This window comes from Eleutherodactylus coqui, chromosome 11, assembly GCF_035609145.1.
Source record: "Eleutherodactylus coqui strain aEleCoq1 chromosome 11, aEleCoq1.hap1, whole genome shotgun sequence".
NCBI classification, from domain to species: domain Eukaryota; kingdom Metazoa; phylum Chordata; class Amphibia; order Anura; family Eleutherodactylidae; genus Eleutherodactylus; species Eleutherodactylus coqui.
In genome coordinates, this window is record NC_089847.1 from 96,328,036 (window position 1) to 96,349,327 (window position 21,292).

Sequence of the window (21,292 nt, forward strand, 5' to 3'; positions counted from 1 at the left end):
TCTCCCACCACCAGTGACGTCGCAGTGAATGGAGTGCAGTCGGCGCGTCACTTTTTTCAACGGGACTGATGGCGATACCGGCATGTGTGCCGCTTGCTCTCTCCGCTGTCCCATGAATGGAGTGGCAGCGTGATTGTTGCTCCATTCGTTCTCCTCCGCACTAGTCAACCCTTCCGCTACTGTTTCTACTCCGCAACGGTCAGTGATGGTCTAACTAGTTATCGCTGACAAAGGGGTCGATCTAATGATTATATTTGCACAATTATCAGGTTGTGTAAGGGGGCCCTAATACTTATTTTCAGGGACCTCATCTGTTGGGGGTGGGGGGTGGGGGGTAATAGGGAGACACATAATGGTCAACGAGTCCCACTGAAATTAATGGGTTCAGACAAATTTTTTTTTTTTTTTTGTGTAATGCCTTTTTAGATTGATCGCCAGGTCAAACTAAATTGGGGACCCCGCCTCAGACGGGGCTCACACGACCGTATCGTAAAAATCACAGCGGTATTCCTGCATATTTGCACGGATTCCGCAGCAATGACCCTCCATAGCACGCTATGGAAAAATGATTCTTCACGCACACGAGCGGATGAAAAATCGCAGGATGCTCTGTTTTCCTGCCGTTCCCACACGAACAGCTTCCATTGAAGTCAGTGGAAACCATCCAAATCGCGGCCCGTCCGGAATTGACGTTGTGGACAGGCCGCGGATTCTGCAGGAAAAGCAGAACCCTTACGCTAAAACCACAGTGGAGAAATCTGCATCTTCAAGACACCGAGGTGCATGGGGCGCAGCTCTTGGCGCAGATTATGCTCCTAAATCCGCCATGTGAACATGTCCTTACTGAATTGGGTGTAAAGACAAGTAGGTAGGTACCGGAGGTTGGTGGGTGCACAGCAGTCTGGACTAACCAGCAAAGACCCCACGACAAAGCTGATATAACTACTATCATTCTTGCAATGGCTGTTTCTGGCTCCCCCGCCGGGTGTTGGAGAGTGAGGCTGCCGTGCCAACTAGATGGGACGGTCGGCATTAACCTCCCTCAGGTTGGCATGTCTGATATAAAGCCATTGTAATAATCGAAGCCAACGCTTCCCGTTTTAATTAGCTAAAATTACATTTCTGTTGCTGAAGCCGCAGTTTTATTGCTGACTCGACCAAACCGTGTATACAGCAGATCACGAGCGTACGCAGGGCGCGGCGGTGACCGGGAGACAGTCCAGGGGTGCATGAAATCAATGGGGCCTTCGCGTGTGAAAAAGGTAATACGCAGGGAATATGTGCGGTTTTGGTGTGTTGAAAACTGCATATTTCATGGACCGTGGTAATTTACGGACCGCATGCGGTCCCTTTATAGCCTATGGCGCTGTGCACACTGATATATTATATACACATCTTGTAGACCAATGGTCCGCGTGAAAGTAATTGCATAATGTCCTATTCCTGCCCATATCCCTGACGAGCAATGGGACATTCTAAGGCATGTTTATGCGCCCTGTCTGATGCGAATTGCGCCTGTGCCCCACTGTGTGCACGATGCTTAAGGGTAGCCACTAGAGATCAGCGAACATACTTGCTAAGGGCAATTACTCAAGCGAGAAAGGGTTTGGCGGCGGGCGGGGGAGAGCGGGAAGGGAGATCTCCTTCCCCCCCCCCCCCCCCCCCCACTCCCTTCTCTCCCGCCTGCTCACTGCCGCAACTCGCCTCTCACCCGCGCCGGCAGCCGAACCTTTTGTTCCGAGCGGGCAGGTAAGGACAATGCTCGATCGAGTAATTGCCCTTGGCGAGTATGCTCTCTCATCTCTAGTAGCCACACACGGGCGAATGCGATATTGGGCTGCAAATCCCACCACCTCCATATCACACTTGCCATCCACATGAAAGTCCCAGGGATGCGAGGCGTTTCATGTGAAAACGGCCCTGTTTCTCTGCGGGGATGAAGGGAATCCCCCACTGCAGCTCTCACAGCCGCAGCAGAGGATCGCGGAGTTCTCCCATTGCTTTCAATGGGGCGGCGCTGCAGCGAGATCACGCTGCCAGATAGGACATGCTATCGTGGGGCCGTGCAGAAAATATCGCTAACGTGTATGAACCCATTCAAAAGAACGGGGTTCACATTTGTGTGCCTCAAAATGCACAAATCTCAGGTGATTCTCTCGCCCGCGTGAAGCCGGCCTAAGGCTGTATTTACACGGGCGAGTGCGATATAGGGCAGAGAAAATCTAACCCAAATCACTTTTTTTTTCTTCTGCGGTCTTCATGCATCTGCAGTGCGCTTTGGCGTTAAACATGTGAAAACGTCTCTGCAGAAAAAGTCCATCTGAGAGTCTGCCCAGGAGGTAATCCCCCGCTAGTTTTGACTTTTTTTTTTTTTTTTTTTGGGGTGGCTGGTAGTATGCCATCCAGGTTGGTCGGGCCACAAGAACCACTTCTCAGCTAATCTTCCACAGTGGGTACACTTAAAAGGGAACCTGTCACCGAACCACGGGCATCATGAACCCGGGACAGGTGTGCCCTTGCCCCGCGCACTGAAAGGATTCAGTACTACTTAAACTTCTGACTGTGAACGGAGCTCTGAGTCAGGAGTTGGGCTGGGCTGGGCCGGGTTGGCTTCTCCATGCGTGTGTATCGGCAGAGCGGCCCGGCCACCTCTCTCACTCAGAATAAATGGTCTTCAGTTGGACTCAGAAATAGCTGATATGTCGCAGCGTTTCAAGATGACGCATACGCTCGGACATTGTGCGTATCGGTCCCCGATTCTTGCGGCCCATGGGTTAGGCAGCCCTGACCCGGCGACGGGTTCCCTTTAAATTTTGCATCTGCTTCTGTTTCCTACATGTTTGCAGTTTAAGCTTCAGGCAAGTCAGAAGTGAACGGGTTAACGCTGCTTGCCCTCTTCTCCACCCGACTATACAGGATAAGCCGTGAGCAGTTGTCTGGGGGTGCCCGCACATCAGGGAGCTGTCTCTTGGCTATTGGTGCCCTTACTGGTACTGGGTGGTCACCATTGTCCCTATATCTTCCCCCCCCCCCCCCCCCCTTTCTTGCAGTTAGTAGCCCAATGGTACAAGGCTGCACAAGTAGCACTAATGTAGCCCCACACTATATAGACCAGTCTGACCTTCCGTTCTGCGACAGATGACCACTAGACCAAAAAAACGCAGGTGACTGATCACAAAGCTAAAACCTACATTTCTCAGATACAAGTTGCAGAAAACGTCTGAATTCTCACATTTTCTGTAGAACCAGGCTTCCAAGTTCCAATACCCTCTGACACAGATATGGCCTAACCTACTAGCCGGGGGCAGATAAGACTCTGGACTCGGCTTCACAACACATTTAGTATTTTGTTTTCATGGGAGTTTTAGAAGTGATATATTTATTTTTTTTCCCTTGTTCCGTAAGGGTTCACGTCTTGTACCTAGTAGCGCCTCCTCCTGCGCCCCCTCTGCGGGTGTTACTGGTATAGCGTCTGGTTTTGCAAGCTGTGAGCGACACCTGGTGGTCAGTTGGGGTATAAGGATTTGTATGTTTGGTTTCAGTTTGCGGAAGGCTTCACCCATTGCAGACCTTCTGCTGCAGATGTAATGCCTGCCCTGCCATCTGTGTAGGCGACTTCTGCGCCACGCGGATGGGGTATGAAAACCTCATTGCTGGGCAGCCAACTGTAATCTGTTGCAGATTTTTACACCAAAAATCAGCACTTAATCCGGATATCTACTTTTGGCGTAAAATCAACCCCCACCAAAGCGTATACAGATCCGGCCTTAGTGAGCACTTGTACATTTGGCCATAGCAATGGATGAAGCATTGGTTTGGTAGCACAAATAGGGCAAATATATGAATATGGGTTCTTCCTAACGGGACAAATACCTTTTAACCCTTTCCAATCCATTTTGTATCCTGGTTTTCCTAGGGGTCTTACTCTTTTTCTGCCGTTATACAACAGCGCTATATGCTGGCTAAAGCCAGTACTGCATGAGGTGACACGTTGGATAGGCTCCGACAGCAGAGAGGCTGGCAATATACAGTAAGAGAACCCCGACGGACGTCTTCCAACATCGGAGCTGTACAGCCTTAAATCATAATGTCTTCAGACGTCAGACAGAGGATTAGGAAAGGGTTAAAAGCTGGGGGCACTTTTTTAAAGTATTGCATTGATTTGGGTAGCTTGTTTTCCTGCAGCTAGTAAATGGTGTTTTTACGTGTTCAGGTGTTTATCGGTGATCTACCCCAGGACTTCCTGCGCATCACCCCCACCCAGCAACAGCAGCAGATCCAGTTAGATGCCCAGGCTGCTCAGCAGCTGCAGTACACTGGATCGATGGGCACCATGGGCAGACTTAGCATCACAGTAGTTCAGGTAAGTCCTATAGTTGTTCCTCAGCACTAGTATCAGTCCCAGTCCCTTATGGGGGTCTAACTGCTGGGACCCCCACTGAACTTGAGAATGGGGGTCTCAAAAGTACCCTTTTGAATGGAGCAGAGGTTGCGCAATAGCGTCGCATCTCCATTCATTATAATTTAAGTGCTGGAAATTGCAGAGTACGAGCTGTTGGCGATCTCTGGCGCTGTAATTGTAATGAAAGGAGCCATGATGTACATGCACATCCACTGCTTCTTCACGCAGAGATATTCAGGACCCCATTCTCAATTGGTGGAGGTCCCTGCGGTCAGACCCAACCCCCCCCCCCCCCTCCCCCCACATTGGTCATAAAGTTATCACTTGGCATGTGGATAGGAGATCACATAACTTGGCACAATCTCTCTTAGTATCCATTTCTTCATTTTCTTAAACCATTTCATAAGGGGCCTGGCTTCTTGGCTAGCCTCAACCATGTGGGCTCTAGAGAAAAGTCCATAAAGTACCGAGCGATGCAGTGAGCTACTTCTGGAAACAGTCTGAGTGCACTTTGCAGGGCGTCCAACATGGCCTGTGGAAACAAGCACCGGCATAAGAGGTGCAACAGGTATTCCCTCATTGGGCGACTTTGGTAGTACCTAGTGTAGCATAGTCCAAGGGCAGAGCCCCTGAATGGCTGTCAACACCAGTTCTTTGTGCCCGTTGGTCAGCCTGCTAGAAGATCCAGATAGTGCTAAGACAAGGAACCGTTGGAGGGGGGTAGGTGTTGTCCCACTTTTCACAGCCGCCTCCAGAAAGGTAGGCAAAAGACGTGGGATATGACCCGGCTCACCAAACCACTCTGCGTTTTTCAGATTCCTTCGGACATGATGCATAAATGAGCCCTAAAGAAGAGTGAAGATTTCAGGAACTCCTTTTCACTCTTCTGGGGCTTTTTGTACATAATTGTCCATGTTGCAGCGCCAGGCAAAGTAAAAGGCTGTCCTGATGAACTGTGACATGGGGACATGGTGCGCGCCATGGGCACCTTTCATATTTACTGTTAATAGTGCGGTTGGTGAACTGCTAAACCAGAAAGACCCTACAGAGTCTGGATGCAAATCGTATAGCATTACAAACCGTACTGGCTGCTAAATCCAGTTTAAAGGGGTTGTCCCGCGAAAGAAAGTTGGGGTATACACTTCTGTATGGCCATATTAATGCACTTTGTAATGTACATTGTGCATTAATTATGAGCCATACAGAAGTTATTCACTTACCTGTTCCGTTGCTGGCGTCCCCGTCTCCATGGTGCCGTCTAATTTTCAGCATCTAATCTCCCGTTTAGACGCGCTTGCGCAGTCCGGTCTTCTCTGTGTTGAATGGGGCGCTCGTGCTGGAGAGCTGCTCCTCGTAGCTCCGCCCCGTCACGTGTGCCGATTCCAGCCAATCAGGAGGCTGGAATCGGCAATGGAACGCACAGAAGACCTGCGGTCCACCGAGGGTGAAGATCTCGGCGGCCATCTTCACAAGGTAAGTAAGAAGTCACCGGACCGCGGGGATTCGGGTATGTACTACCCGTTTTTTCGTTTTTTTTTTTATCCCTGCATCGGGTTTGTCTCGCGCTGAACGGGGGGGCTATTGAAAAAAAACAAAAAAACGTTTCGGTGCGGGACAACCCCTTTAACACCCGTTTTCAGTTGTTGCTGAGCTATACACATATATTGTACATGTAGTTCATCTCGGCACATTTTTTTTTTTCCTTTCAGGCCAAGCTAGCAAAAAATTATGGTATGACCCGAATGGATCCTTACTGCAGGATACGGTTGGGATATGCGGTGTATGAGACTCCTACTGCGCACAACGGAGCGAAAAATCCTCGATGGAACAAGGTGATCCAGTGCACCATCCCGCCAGGAGTGGACTCCTTCTACCTGGAGATCTTTGATGAGGTTAGTAAGCAAAAAAGGCGCCTTCAGTTTTCCTTCTGCACCATTGTGTTACGTAATCTCTTCAGGTAAGACACAACTCTTTTACATAGCACATCTGTAAGACTTCTGAATAAAGAGGACCCAGTGGGAGCTTCACTGTATGCGTCCCCCTACGTCCTGATTGTGTGGCCAAAGGTATATGGCACTGCATGAAAATGTGCACTGCACTTTTTAGAAACTTTTGACACGTTGGAGCCGCATGTCAAAACTTTTGATCAGTGTGGGTCAACCTGCTGAGACCTTTGCTGAAGACTGGCGTATAGAGGTCTATAGACAGCCGAAGGAGCATAGCTATTTTTAATGACTGCATAGTCAACTACGCTATTGTGCATTCCAAAAGTAATGGAGAATGCCAAGCGGAGACCAACGTTTGCACCCCCTTGGTCTCTGTTCCATGGTTCCTTTCAGCTGAAAGGCACTATGGATGGTTAAACACTGTGTGAACGCAGCCTTACTGACTTCCCCTTTGTACTTCTTCTTCACAGAGAGCCTTCTCCATGGATGATCGCATAGCTTGGACGCATATTACTATCCCAGACACTCTGAAGGAGGGCAAGGTGGTGGATGAATGGTTCAGTTTGAGTGGAAGGCAAGGCGATGACAAGGAAGGCATGATTAACTTGGTGATGTCCTACGCGGTGAGCAGATCTTTATTACAGGGTAGAATAAGTGGTGATGAACAGACCTGAGGGGGCGCCAAATACGTAATGTAATGACCGAGACGTGACGCCAGTGCCTGATGCACAAGACTATTCATCAGACCTTTACGGAAGGCTTCCTGTAGAGAAGACGCTGTCTACAGCTTATAACATAGTATATCATGACATGCGCAAAAATCGATCCCTGCGCCAATGACTTTGTCGGACTCTGCCTTCCCACTTTCATTGCATAGAATCCGTCCTGTGCTATGAATAATGTAAGCCAGTAAGCACATGTGTGGTAATGAATATTTGTGGCCTTTGCATCAGGCCTCTTTTTCACGGGCAACAGCGATATCACCGTGCAAAACTCGCAGCAGTACCTCATCTGTGTTCCGTGTGATATCGCTGCGTTCTCTCACGACGATATCCCCTTTTTGTAGCGCTCTTTTGCTGGGATTTTTATTTTTATTTTTTTTTGAGGGGTGGGGGTTGAAATATAAGCCCTACCCCGAAAATAAGCGCTGTCTGCATTAAAAAAAAACCAAACACAGACAATACATCACGAAGTGCTGTCTGACTCCACCACGCCTGTCCTCACCAGCTCCGGCACACTTGCTTGTAATTTTCACCCAGCGCTTCCAGGTCAGGTTCAAAAACCCCACCTCTAGGAAGCGCTGGCTCTGATTGGCTGAGCCCTGGCATTCTAAGCAATCACGACAGCATTTGAACCAAGCACAGCCATTCAATGCGATGGCCGTAATAGGTTCATTGAGTGCTGCAGTGATTGGCTCAGCCACGGTGCTTGAGAACCAATCGGAGCCAGCGCTTCCTGAACCCTGACCAGGAATTGCTGGGTGAAGGCTACAAAGGAAGTGCGCTGGAGCTGCAGAGGACGCGTGGTTGAGCCGGACAGCACCTGTTAGGTAATGTATTTGTGGTTTTTTGTTTTGTTTTTTTTTGTTTTTTTCTTCCTTTTTTTTTTTTTTTTTGCAGCTAGGGGTTATTTTAGGGGAAATAGGATTTCCTACCGTAAAAGTTGCACCACACGAAAACCGCGTTTTCATGTAATGCAACGCAAAGGAAGACTCCATACATGGGCTACAAAACATAGCAAATCACGGCAATATTTAGCTTGCCGCAATTTTTTTTCCCCGCACTGTACAAAACCTCGCTACGGTGAAGGACCCCATTAGAAAGCATGAGCTTCAAATACATGCGATCTGTAGCACTGTCGCATCGCGAGGAAATGGCACGGTTTTTGTGCAATGCGAGAGTGAGTGAAAACACATGATTATGAAACGATATATTTCAATGGTTTCATTCTTTCTCCAGCAATGCTGCGTGCAAAAAAAAAAATGCAGCATGCCCATTCTTTTTGCGATATCGCCCATTGTTTTCAATGGGGCAGCAGCGCCTGCCCCATTGAAAGCAATGGAAGACTATTGCTATTCCCTGCTGTGACAGCTGCAGCACGGGATTCCTTGAATGTGAAGCCCCTGGATGCTGTCACATTCAGGGGCTTCACCTTGTTAATGGGGCAGTTGGCAGCAGCGCCGACCCCATTGAAAAAATTGGGAGAAGATCGCGATCCTCTGCCACTACTGTGACAGCAGGGGATTCCTTCATCCCCGCAGGAAGTCCTCTCATCACTGAACATCCTACTGCTATCACAGTGTTCAGTGTTGAGGGGACTCCCTGTGGGTATGAAAGAATCCCCTGCCACAGCTGTACAGCAGTGGCAGAGGATCGCAATCTTCTCCCATTGCTTTTAATGGGGCCGGCCCTGCTACCGCCACATTGAAAGCAATAGGATGAAGGGAACCCCTGCAGGGATGCAAGGCTGCTTTCACATAAAAAAGCCTTGCATCCAGGGGTTTCCCATGGATTGCGAGAGCGGTATGGCTTTCATCAGTGTGCAGTGGGCCGAACTAAAACTTCCTTAAAATGTAAACTACTGATTCACTAATGTATATGGGGGTCTCCCAACTCCACCCCAATGGCAGATGTCTAGTGAGATGAGATTGGGTTGTAGGATTTAAAAGGGAATCTGCCACCTATCTGTAGGCCTTTAAGATAAGCTTATGGGGTGTGAGTAAGCGCTCTGTGGAATCCGGGATGTAAGTGTTATACTTGCCATCCCCCAGTTTCAGCGCTGGAAGCCGCCGCTGCAGTGCATTGAGCAGTGTGTTAAGTAATCTGCACGTGCTAATTCTAGAATGGGCACACGACTTCATTATGGACTTTGCTGAGATTTAACCACAGATTTCACACACCGCATTACAATCGATAAAATCCACAGCCTCTACTGCAGAGTTTTACGCTGTAACTAAATGGGGGGTTTTCTCTTTAAAAGGGTTGTTCAGTGGTAAATCGATGGTCTATCCTTGGTATAGGTCATTAGTAATAGATTGGTGGAAGTTAATCACCCACAACCCCTGCTGATCAGCTGTCCTTTGGGCTGGTGCACTGAGCTGATTTCTGCAGGAAGCAGACGGCTCCATTCCCAGTGTAGTGGCCCAGCTTGGTATTGCAGGCCAAGTTACCATTCATTTCATTGGGAACTTGACCTGCAGTGGGAACGGCTATGTATTCTTCCAGCAGAAATCTGCTCGTTGCACAGCTGATCGTTGGGGTTCGTGGGTATTGCACCCCCCCCCACTGTTGGCCTATACTAAGGATAGACCATCAATAATTTACAACTTTACAACCCCATTAGTTTGGTTGAATTTCTGTGCAGATTCCCCACAAGTACACAATGTGACTGTCCTTAGAGTCTGACTTGTCACACAGTAGTCACTCACTTCCGTTCTTGTCTCCAGTGGATCCTAGTGTCTAAAGCAACCCAATCTCCATCGCACGCAGCAAACTGTCCTATGAGTGGGGTTTTGAGTAGTGGAAATAGTAGGGTGCGGTATATTGTAAATCTGATGCATGGATGTATTCAAGGCTCTTTCTGATTTCTCTTACTTCATCTTCTCTTTAGTCTCTGCCTGCGACGATGATGATGCAGCCGCAGCCTGTGGTGCTGATGCCTACGGTTTTCCAGCAAGGTGTTGGCTATGTACCCATTGCAGGTTAGTATTGTAGATAATGTAATGTCTCTTCTTCAGGACGGTGCTACAAGGTTTGTGCTTCAAGGGTCACTTTGTAGAAGTTTCATACTTTAAGAATTCAGTTTGTGGTTGAAGCCAGCGATCAGTCTGTAGGTCTTGGATGGTCGTCATTAGGGAATATTGTCCATTTGATAAAACAGAAGGTGACCGTAGACTCAAAGATGTAACCACAGCCATCAGTTACTGGAGCGCCTTCCCTGTGACGTCTATGATGAGGATTAACACAATGTAGAGGACCCAAACTTGTACATCAGGTAGTAAGAGAAGCAATGCAGCCATCTTGGTTTGCCCAGATGTGAAGGGTTGCTTTAAGACTGGTCTTGGAAAAGGTTAGCCGCCTCCAGGATTTGAAGAGCTCCCTGTGATGCACTGTAGGGTCAGATCCACATGACCCATTGAGGAATAGATAATGTAGCTTAAAATTTTTTTTAAGTTCAGCCAGAGCTTTACAAGCTCAAAAGAAAGATCGCTATACACAGTAACTTTTGAACGACCGAAAAAGGTCGCGTTAGACCGTTTTTCTGCTGACCATCGCACTTTTTCATGACCTGACAAGCAAAACCTATGCCGACTAATGCGCAGCAGAATCCGACCCCCGCATACCTGTCCGCAGTCTTCCTAATATATGCTGGTTGGCGCACATGCACAGTACAGACTATGCTGCACAGTCGGTAGGCGATGACGCAGATCCAGCGACCTTTCAGCAAGGGTTGAGGAAAGGCCGCAAGACGGACTGTTTCCATTGACTTCAATGGAAGCCCTCCGCAGAGAATCGCAGCATCCTGCAATTTCTCCTCTGCGAGCAGAAAATCGCAATCTATTTCCGCTCATGTAGAGGAAGTAGTGTTTTTACATAACATGCTATGGGCGGCATTTGGTATTTACTGCGGAACCGGAGGACGCCTGCTCCGGATTCCACAATGCAAATCAGCCCATGTGCAGACGGGCTAAAAGGCGGTTAGCAAATCTTAAAGGGATGTTTCAGACACTTACTATTGATGACCTATCCTTGGGATTGCTGCCAATGTCTGTATCAGTTGCCAGAGACGGAAGTGTAATAGAAGGCATCACTCCCATTGTCTAAGTGGGTGCGAAGTCTTCTATTACACTTCTGGCCCTACCAATGCAGATGTCTGCACAGCCGCACTGATCCTCCAGCTGTCTATCACCCCGGTGGTAGACACTGAGTGGCAGACCCCTTAATGATCTAGGGAGACCACAGAAGGGAGAATCAGCCGCTGCACTGTAAGGAACACTATGGACGATGTGTGTTAGAAAGGGCCCAGTAAACGTAACTTTCTATTAGTTCATGGTGCTACTTCCACAGCAGCGCTGACTGATTCTTCCTTCTGCGGTCTCCCTGTATTATCATTTGCGAGTCCCATCTGCCGGCCCTAGCATGCAGAAGGCTGCAGCTGTGATTGAGAGCGCTATTGGCTCTTGTGCGCCCAGCACCACGCCAAGAGTTGAGCATACACCTTTACGGATAACATCAGCCTTCGTAGGGATTCGGCACATTGAAGCGCTGTCTCTTTATTTAGCTCAACTGTTGAGGAGAGCTCATCAATAGTAAATGCCTGGAATACCTCTTTAAGTTTTTCCACTATGCATAGGGGTTGGACCCCACTGATCATGAGAACAGGTGTATTAACTACCCCCCTGCATAAATAGGGCATGCACACTCATACCATTCATTTGAACTGGAAATAGTTAAAGCCCTGCAGATGGGGGAGGGGATGGCACAACCCTTTTTAAAAAGTACCTGCACTTTCACAAAACTTTTGACATCTCAAAGTATTGATTAGTAAGGCTCCCATTTGCTGAGACCTCATGCTGATCACTAGATTGAGGGGGCTGCAGCTCTCATCCGAGCGCCATGTACCCTCGTCAATCTTCGTTTGTTTTCGGCTGCTTCCAACAGCTAAAAACTGCCTTGTAGAGGTATATACTGTATATGAAGCTTCTATGCACCTCCTATGAGGCTGTCAGATGCAGCCGAAAATAAGCAAACACCTAGCGGAGGGGAGCGCACTGCTCAGGTGAGCGTTGCAGCCCTCTTCATTGTAGCGATCAGCGCGGCTCTTGGCAGCAGAACCCTCACTGGTCCCTACTTTTGACATGGCAAGTTTTCTGAAAGTACAGGTACTCCACTTTTCTTTTTTTGTTTTTGACTACTGGAGGAGCAAATCTTAAGAGACCCTTACAACAGTTTCTCTCTTCTAGTAGTAAAAACTATACCACCCAGACCCCCAAGTAGTCACAGCAGGCTGCTTCTTGCACTAATGATCACAGCAGGCTCAGTAAGACACCTACTCCTTCCCCTTGGAATTAGTGTAAAGCAACATATCCTCTTCCCAAAAAGATTTGGGTTTGTATTTGTGCGTCTTGCAGTGCACAAATATTGTGCGATTTTCCTCGCCTGTGTAAAGCTGGCCTAACTGTTGAAGACCACGTTCTCGAGGCGATCTACGGCCGTCTTCCGGATGCACTGACCAATATGCCCAGTAACCACGCGGTTATTCTCTGGCACCGCTGGTTTTTCTGGCTGTCATAAAAGCAAACCATAAGGCCCAATGTCCATGGGCGGTTTGAATTGTAGTATCCGCATGGTGCACCCACATGGATGATCTGCAGTTCAAGCCGCCCATGGGGAAGCATATGCTGCAGGCTCCCGCATGCAGAATCCGACCCGCCGGTGGACATGAGCCCTAAGCCAGAAGTATTTGTTACTGTACAAGTGAAGACTGTATGTCATATGTACATTAACATGGTTTCCACTTGCTCATTTCTGTCTCTTCTGCATTCTCACCCACCCAGGACTTGATTACTTGTCTCTGGGTAAGTCTGTACAGCTCACTGCATGCCCTGTTCCCATCAGCCATAAAGCGGTGGGGTTTGCTTCTATCACACTAAATATTGATAAGGTGTTTACATTTTCCCATAAGCTATTACAGTATTACTGCGTCTAGAATATATCCCGCCTTCAGAAGTGGTGTTTGTCCTGGTTGTGATTAATCTGCATGAAAGCCACCAGTTGGCCGCTATCACTGGCTGGTGAAATATTCTGCTTGGCTCCCGCCATCTGTGTGGTGTGATAAGCAGGCCGCCCCTTTAACTTTCCGCTCTCCATTACGTACATAACTGTATGCTCTCTGTCCGGTTAACTAATATTCTTGCATCCGTACCTGCATTGCATTTTTTTTCTTCTTTGCATTGCTTCATCCCAAGTATTAAATCACGGTTGTATATATGTATGTAGCCTATATCCAGCCGGCTAGATCTAGTACAGCGGATATGAGAAGCCTACACTCTACAGATGCCATGTTCTTGTCGGATTGATAATTTCAGATTTAGCTCCAATGTGACCCGTTATTTGTGGAATCGCATTGAAAAACAAAATGAAATCTTTTAGGGTGGAGAAAAAAATTTGTGATTTGCATAAATTTGCACACCCTCCAATAATACTTTTGGATGTACTCTTTGACTTTATGATTGCATTGAGTCTTTTTGGGTTGGTATCAGCATGGCACATCTTGACTTGGCAGTCTTTGCCCACGCTTCCTTGCAAAATTGCTCCAAATCTGTTACACGCGAGATGCCCTCGCAATCTAGCACCCTCTTTAGGTCAATCCACAGATCCTCAATGGGATTCCGGCTTAGGCTCTGGATGATCCATTCCAAAACTTTGGTCTATTTCTGGCGAAGCCATTCTTCTGTTGATTTGGAGGTCTGCCTTGGGTTGTCGTGCTGGAAGGTGAAATTCCTCTAAGCCTTCAGGCATCTGCTGTTGTTGTGCCGAACTGGACTGCTGATTGGAAATGTTCATAATTCCCTCCACCTTGACTAAAGCCCCAGTTCCAGCAGCAGAACAGCCCCAAAGCATAATGCTGCCCCAACCATCCTCACTGCGGATCTGGGGGTCTTCTGGTGATGCAGTGTTGGCTTTGTACAAAACATGCCTTTTGGAACTATGGCCAATTTAGGCAGACTTGTAGGTTTTGGCAAAATATAGCTGGGCTTGGATGTTTTTCTTTGTCACAAAAGGCTTCCGTCTCCGCCCCACCACCCCACAGCCCAGACGTATGAAGAATACGGGAGCTGATGGTCACCTGCACTACGATTCAAATTCGCATTTCATTTCTGATTTTTGAAACTTACGAAAACGTGATCAGGTAACGCACTGCGGTCTGTGGTGGAGACGTCCACTTACCGCAAGCCCACCGCCGGTTACCCTATATTATACGCCTCATCAGGTGGATGTGTGAGGGCACACTAGACCGGGCTCAGAACACCTCTGATAGACCACCAGTAGAGAGGATAGTCTGACAAACCTGAGCAGCTCCAACTGTTTCATTGTCCGTCATCCAGAGATGGATGACACCATCATTACAACCCTGTGTCTATCGGAACCATTTCCAGCTCCTAGGAGAATTTTCATTTTTTTCCTTCATACAATGAGTGCATGGTTCGTGTGTTTCAAATTCTGATGGCTTGATTATTTTATTTAGATAGGACATAAAATATAATTTTTGAATGCTTTCTGGATATAAAACTTTACTAAACTCCTATGAAAGGAAATAGGTAGCATATTCTGCGTTGAATTAATATATATATTCAAAGTAGGTACATTTTTACCGACTCCACCGCCCTGCCGGGATATACATGGATGACCGGTTTGATATGCTACAGAGCCTCTTTTGCATCCAAGTAAAAGGAAACAGGAAACTTTTACTTAAAAAAAAAACAAAAAAAAACTTCAATGGATATAGATACATGGTGCAGCCACCTCCTACATTGGTTTTCTGCCTGGACATGGCAGCCACCTTGCCTAGTGAACTGGGGTCTGGGGACTCTACTTCAAGGACTGTTTAAACTATTGGAGATAGGGAAAACTCCTTCAAGCAGATCTGTTCTGACCACTTCCTGTCTGTGTTCCCATCTTGTTAGAATGAGGTAGAATGGTCTGAGTATCAATTCCTTCTTCATGTTATCAACCCTATGCTATCCTTCTGACCCAAGGAATTCAAGTAAAAAACTAAGATCTACAGATCACCTTTTTAAAAGATTAAGAGGGAGAATACTATTGATGACTCAGCATAGGTCATCAATAGTTGATCGGCTGGGGTCCGTCATGCAGGACCCTTACCGATCAGCTGATTTGTGCTCTCGCAGACAGTGCCGCACAGAAACGGGTTGGAGCAGAAGCAGCATAAGTGTCTCCTCCAACTCTGGGTGGTGGTTAGGCACGGTACGTGTTGATTTTAATGAGAGCCGTACCTGCAGTTACTAGCGCCGGCCACTACACAGCGGTCGGAGGAGAGACTTCCGCTCTGACCTCTGTGTAATTGTGCGATAGCTGATTGTCTGGGGTCCGTCGCTTAGGACCCCGACCGATCAACTATTCATGACCTATCCTGGGGGATAGGTCATTAATACTATTTTACCTGGGAAAACCCCTTTAATTGTTCTTTAGCGTTGTCTTGTACAAGTGTTTTTGCGCATATAAAACTTGCGCGGTTCGCTTTTGCATTAGTTTTCCGATGGCACTCATTTCTTCTTCATTGATTTTTCAGAGCCTGTGAACTTCTGTTCCATCTAATGACTCTGCCGTGCCCATGCACAGTACAAAGTGACCTGTTTGAAGACTTTGCTTTGTTCTTTCCCCCGATAGGAGTTTGAGGACTGCGACGGCTAATAATGAATTTTATTTTTGTGCCGCCTTCTGTTTTGATGGAAACTTCTATGGAATAAAAGTTGGTGTTTTGTTCTCCTCTTGACAGATCTGAAGCAAATTGAAGTTGACGTTCTCCATAAATCATTAAAGCAGTATCTTTATAAAGGGAATATCTCATGAAAAGTAATAACCAAGACTTTGTTGTTCCTCCTACAGGTATGCAACCTGTTTACAACCCTGGAATGCCAATGACTTTACCTCAACCTGCCGTAAACCCACAGCACCAAACACGAGAAGAAGACCTAAAAGCCCTCAAAGATATGTTTCCAGGCATTGACCAAGAAGTCATTAAATCCGTTCTTGAAGAACACCGAGGCAACAGAGAAGCTGCAGTCAACTCCCTACTCCAGATGGTTGAAGACTCTTAGTGACAGTCTTGCTCTGCCCTTTCCCTCTCCCTGCCAGTGTCCTATTTGACTTGCCAAGATGGAATCTCCTTTGGTCTTTTTTTTTTTTTTTTTTCTCCTTGACTCATGAATCTTTTTGGCTGTTCATTGTAAGCTCTTGTCAATCTTCTCAACTACTCCGAGATTTGTGGATTTCCTTACATTACAGTTGACCCTACAGTACTCTCATTAATGGAAATACGTGTACATCACTTAGCTCTTGGGCTTATTATACAGCTATCTTCTTAAATTGGGGGAGGAATGGTAGAATGTATAAGATATTTGTGATGGGGACTCGAAGAATATGTGAAATATGATCTTTTTGTTTGGGGCTGTAATCAAAATGAATATAGTACGGCTGAAGTCTGCCAGAAGACCTTAAGTACTCTACTCCTCTACGGGCTCATTCAGGGTTACATGTCGTAGGGGTTCATCTGTGCCGGTATCTACCCTTCAAGAGGAAAAAAGAAAAAAAAAAATCTCTAAAAAAAAATGCATTAAGAAATTTCCTCCCAAGGTTATATAAAGTTTGAGAGAGAGTATTTAACCAATGTTTGGTAAGGGGTAAATGACGACCGCACAATCACTTTCCTTCTAACTGGAGAATCCTATGTCATGCTGTGTGTGTATATATATGACAAGCTGAGCATGTAGCTATGCAAAACCCAAATACAAAATCAGTCTGACCTTGCCATAGTGAAGTAGTGGTCTACCGGTCTTGTGTTACAGTCTAGGTGACAATCTTAAGTTTAGGGTGGCCTTCAGACAATTCCCTGGTATTCTGCCAATGGGAGCAATGGTAATCTAATAGGAGGAGTTGAAATTCAACCACCCGATCTTTTTGTCCCCTGATGTTGCCCATTGATGTTAGCAGATCAGTTGGTCCTGCCACAATTGTCGGGTTCAGCTTCTATACGTGGATAGTGTATGGGCAGCCTATGTTGACTATTTGATTGATCCATGACACTGGCCATACTTCTTCAGCTAGCAAAACCAGACTTATGTGTAGGGGAAATGATGGGGCTGACTGGCCAACATTCGACACATATGAGTGTTGGCCGAGCCCTCCATTTTCAGATCTGCCCACCTTTTATTAGTAGTGCTCATGAGAATAACCGTAATTCACTGTTACTGACAGTATGGCATCTTCCATTGTTTACACAGTAGGCAAAAAAAAAAACTCCACTTGCAGGGACTATATCGAGAAAATTAGTGAAACTATTTCTATTTCTCTAAGGCCTCATGTCCACGGGGAAAATCAGATCCGCTGCAGATTCTCCATGTAGAATCTGCAGCGGGTCCCTCCTGCCCCGCGGACATGAGCGCCGAAAATAAGAATTTAAAAGTATTTACCAACCGGCGCGGGCGGAGAAGATCAGCTGTTCCTCACGGCCGGATCTTCATTTTCGGCCGGCGGATGAATTCCTGACGCCGGCGGCACGTCGCCGGCACGTCGCCGACGTGCCGCGCGCATGCGCCGGGCACATCCGCCGAGCCGAAGCAAGGAAGATGCGGCCGTGAGGAACAGCTGACCTTCCCCGCCCGCGCCGGATGGTAAATACTTTAAATTCCTATTTTAGGTCTCCCGCGGATCCGGACGGCTTCCATAGGCTTCAATAGAAGCCCGCGGGAGCCGTCCCCGCGGAAGACCCGCACGAAAATGGAGCATGGTCCGGATTTTTCCATGCTCCATTTTTTTTTAAATCCCTTTTATTGACGATCCGCGGGTATTTATCTACCCGCGGGTGGTCAATGCATCCCTATGGGATGCGGATCCGCATGCGGGAGATCCGCTGCGGATCTTAAATCATATTTTGCCCGTGGACATGAGCCCTAATGGTTTTTTTGTTGGTCTGGGTAGTGTAGACCAGTGTTCCCCAACAGGTCATGTTTTCAGGATTTCCTCAGTGTTGCACAGATGATGTAGTTATTGTCAGTGCTCAGACATTGCCACAGGTGTTCTTACCATAGGATATCCTGAAAAGATGACCTGTTGGGGACCCCCTGGTGTAGACTATTTTATTTTGCTGTCTATACATCTAACAGCATTTAGAGATCTGCTTTACAGCAGCCGCATAGGCATGCCCATCTACCCTACTGGGGCGTATTGATGTTGTAAAAGAGTTTCTCTGTAAGCTGGGAGGTAGTGCAGCCCTGGCCCATCCTGGTGTCGCACAGTCAGCCGGTCATTTTCAGACCATCACACCCAGATGTGGCGTCCTGCGGCAATAACCGCTGTTTGGATTCGAGAGGCGATCCCCTTTTTTAGAAACAGTTGCTGAGCAGTTCCCATCACTATAATGACCCCTCCTTATGCTTGAGCCGCTACGTCTTTCTCTGTCGGAGTCCTGCAGCAGCCACTCATTACATCTTAGAAGCGATCATCATCCACTATCGGTACGTGTAAATGGCGGAAAATATTTTTGCAACTAATTTTTGCTTTTACAAAACAAATTCTTCATTTACAAAAAGAAGAAAAAAAAAATGATTAACCAAGAAATGTGAATGTAAAGTGTTCCCGGGCGTGCTCACATACTGATGCTTGTATATAGACCGCTTTTTGCTGAAGGTAGGTGTATATGGGCCGTTACATCAACTGTTTGATGTTGGGATATATTCATTCCTATTACATAGGTTCTCTGCCTCCTACATCTGTTTAGAGCAGGAAGAGGTGGAGGAAATTGTGATGCAAGTCCTGCCCAATTATCATTGACATTGCAAGGGTAATCCAAAGGTTTTGTTGCAAGATTTCGGGTGCAGAAGGTGCACTTAAATTCTGAAACCATGCACAGTTCGATGTTAGTAAATGGGGTAGGGAAAAGCGAAGGTTTTGCACTGTGGATTTCTCTCATTGCTTTGGATTTACAGAAAATTCCCACGATGTGTGAACATACACCAAAGCTGGCCATACATATTAATGTTGGTCAAGCTTACCTATTACGGCAGTAGATGGTCTACGGTATATGGGGTGTTCCGACTCGCCCCCAGTGACAGATGTCATGGGAGAGGAGGATCTGGCTATTGAATTTCAACATTTTTCAATTGTTCTGCTGTCAGGGAGCTAGAGATAAGCCGCCACCAGAGGGGTCTAGCAGTGGGCGTTCTCACAGGAGCAATCGCTACTGAATGGAGGAGGAGCGCTTCCATTGACTGTAAACAGGCAGTGGTTCCTAGATGAATGACTGCCTGTTTACCCAGGTCGATTGTCATGTGATATATTTATTTTTTTTTATGCCTGCCTAAACTAATGATGAACGATACGTGAATGAATTATCGTTTGTTGGTCAGTCGTTGGCAGTGTTTACGGTTATTGCTTAGTTTTGCACGACCCAACGATAAACTGCACAGTGATCATTCCATGTAGAAGGGCCCTTACTCCTCTCTACCATCAGACCGTATTGGCTAGCGTTCAGCCGATTCGATGGCTCTCCTAAGGGTGCTTTCACACTTGCCGAATTACTCCGTCAGGATATACTGCGAGATGCAGAATTGCACACCAAAATCCACAAGTCTTGGATGCAGAATTGCAGACCGGCTTAAGCGATTTTCAATTCTGCATCCGGCTCCCAACGTTGCCATGAAGATTTTGGTGCGGAGTTTGCCATGTATTGCAGTATGTCTTAAGGGCTAATTCCGCCTGTGTGAAAGCACCCTAAAGTGTATGGCCAGCTGAAGACAGACTGGTTGCTTTCGGAGGTGCCCTCTGACTACTAAACTGGAAATCTTCATTGAAATCCATGGTTGTTGGTGTATCCATAGCAGCCAGGCTTGGACTTAAAGGGGTTATCAAGTAAGCAGCCACTGGGATACATCGGGGTTGACGCAAAAGCACTGTTTTAACCCTTGTGTAGCGTCTGGCACTTGTAATGGTAGCCTGGAGTCCCACTGATTGCAATGAGAGCTGCACTTGCAATTACAAGCTCTGGCTGTGACACAGGTCGGAGCAGTGCTTCCGTTCCGACCATGGTTTATCGCAGTGGCTGCTTTCTGGATAACCCATTTTAACACAACAGCAATGGGGGCCTAAAGCTACTTGTCGACATATAAATCATGTCATTGATAAGAGTTATGACCTATTGAAAGACCTAAGATGTGATCAGAACCTCCTCCAGTTTGTCTGCACTATCCCAGATCAGGCAGTTGTCATAATCTTCCTGTTCATTTTAGTCCTGCTGTAGCCCACAGAATACGTGTTTTACGAGCTCTGAAAGATATATATTTTTACTATAAGTATTAACCAATGTTCTCTTAGGGTTTCCACCCCCTTCTGTTCAGTGAGGGTAGTGAGACATGAATATTGGCAATCCATTGCGCTCACACAAAAAGAAAAAAAATAATAATTTTATTAGAATATTTATTCCATTTTTTTGTGTTTTTTAAGCCAAATCTTTTCTCCGGTGTTGCTGGATCCTGGCAGGGAATATAATAATGGTAGCTCGGTTCGTTTGTCACTGCTTTAATTGCAGAGATGGTTTTGTCCAGGGAATCTGTATATAAAGCGTTCCCCTTTAAGACTGTATATTGGGATGCACATTAATTGTTTTACAATAGGGGGGGGGGGGGACGCAGGAATTGAGAATATATTATCATGTGAGTAATATCTAGCCATCTTAATTAACACTAGGACAGTATTCGTTAATAGAATTGCTAATCATTAAAGCAGTGGACTGCCTAAAGACTGGAATGACCAGACGCGTACATCAGGAATAACGGGGGCTTCACTCCTCATGCGAGACCAGTTTATGGCGCGTGTAAGGGGGAAATGCTAGAATGTACGTGTTTGGTAAAAATGGGGCATCTTCATCAGGATGGAGGAGGAAGACTTCTGGATGGATGATGCGGACCATTAAAAATGTTCTTTACGGTTTTGGTTATGAATGTGACGCCATATTTGCGACAGTGTTTATTACAAGTACGTCAGAGGGATTGTGAAACTAGGAGCCGGACGCAGAATATAGAACATTACAAGGCCTTATTCACATGGGCGACTAGGATTACGATCCTTGAAATAGGACGGATTTTTTGTGCGATTATTTATTTATTTTTTTTTCTCTCCACGTGTGAAGAAAAAAAAATGGAAGGTGA

The 21,292-nt window shown here is 46.7% G+C and overlaps 1 protein-coding gene across 2 annotated transcripts in view; it reads left to right on the top strand.

The window, feature by feature from the left end:
* Positions 1–16,406, top strand: part of TOLLIP (toll interacting protein) — a 35,823-nt gene extending 19,417 nt beyond the window's left edge. For both annotated transcript variants that reach the window (XM_066583118.1, XM_066583119.1), the window contains exons 2-6: positions 4,214–4,363; positions 6,112–6,294; positions 6,819–6,971; positions 9,958–10,048; positions 15,978–16,406. In XM_066583118.1, the coding sequence (XP_066439215.1) occupies positions 4,214–4,363; positions 6,112–6,294; positions 6,819–6,971; positions 9,958–10,048; positions 15,978–16,189 (789 nt within the window). In that variant the 3' untranslated portion in view covers positions 16,190–16,406. The remainder of the gene's footprint in view (positions 1–4,213; positions 4,364–6,111; positions 6,295–6,818; positions 6,972–9,957; positions 10,049–15,977) is intronic.
* The last annotated feature ends 4,886 nt before the right edge of the window (positions 16,407–21,292 follow it).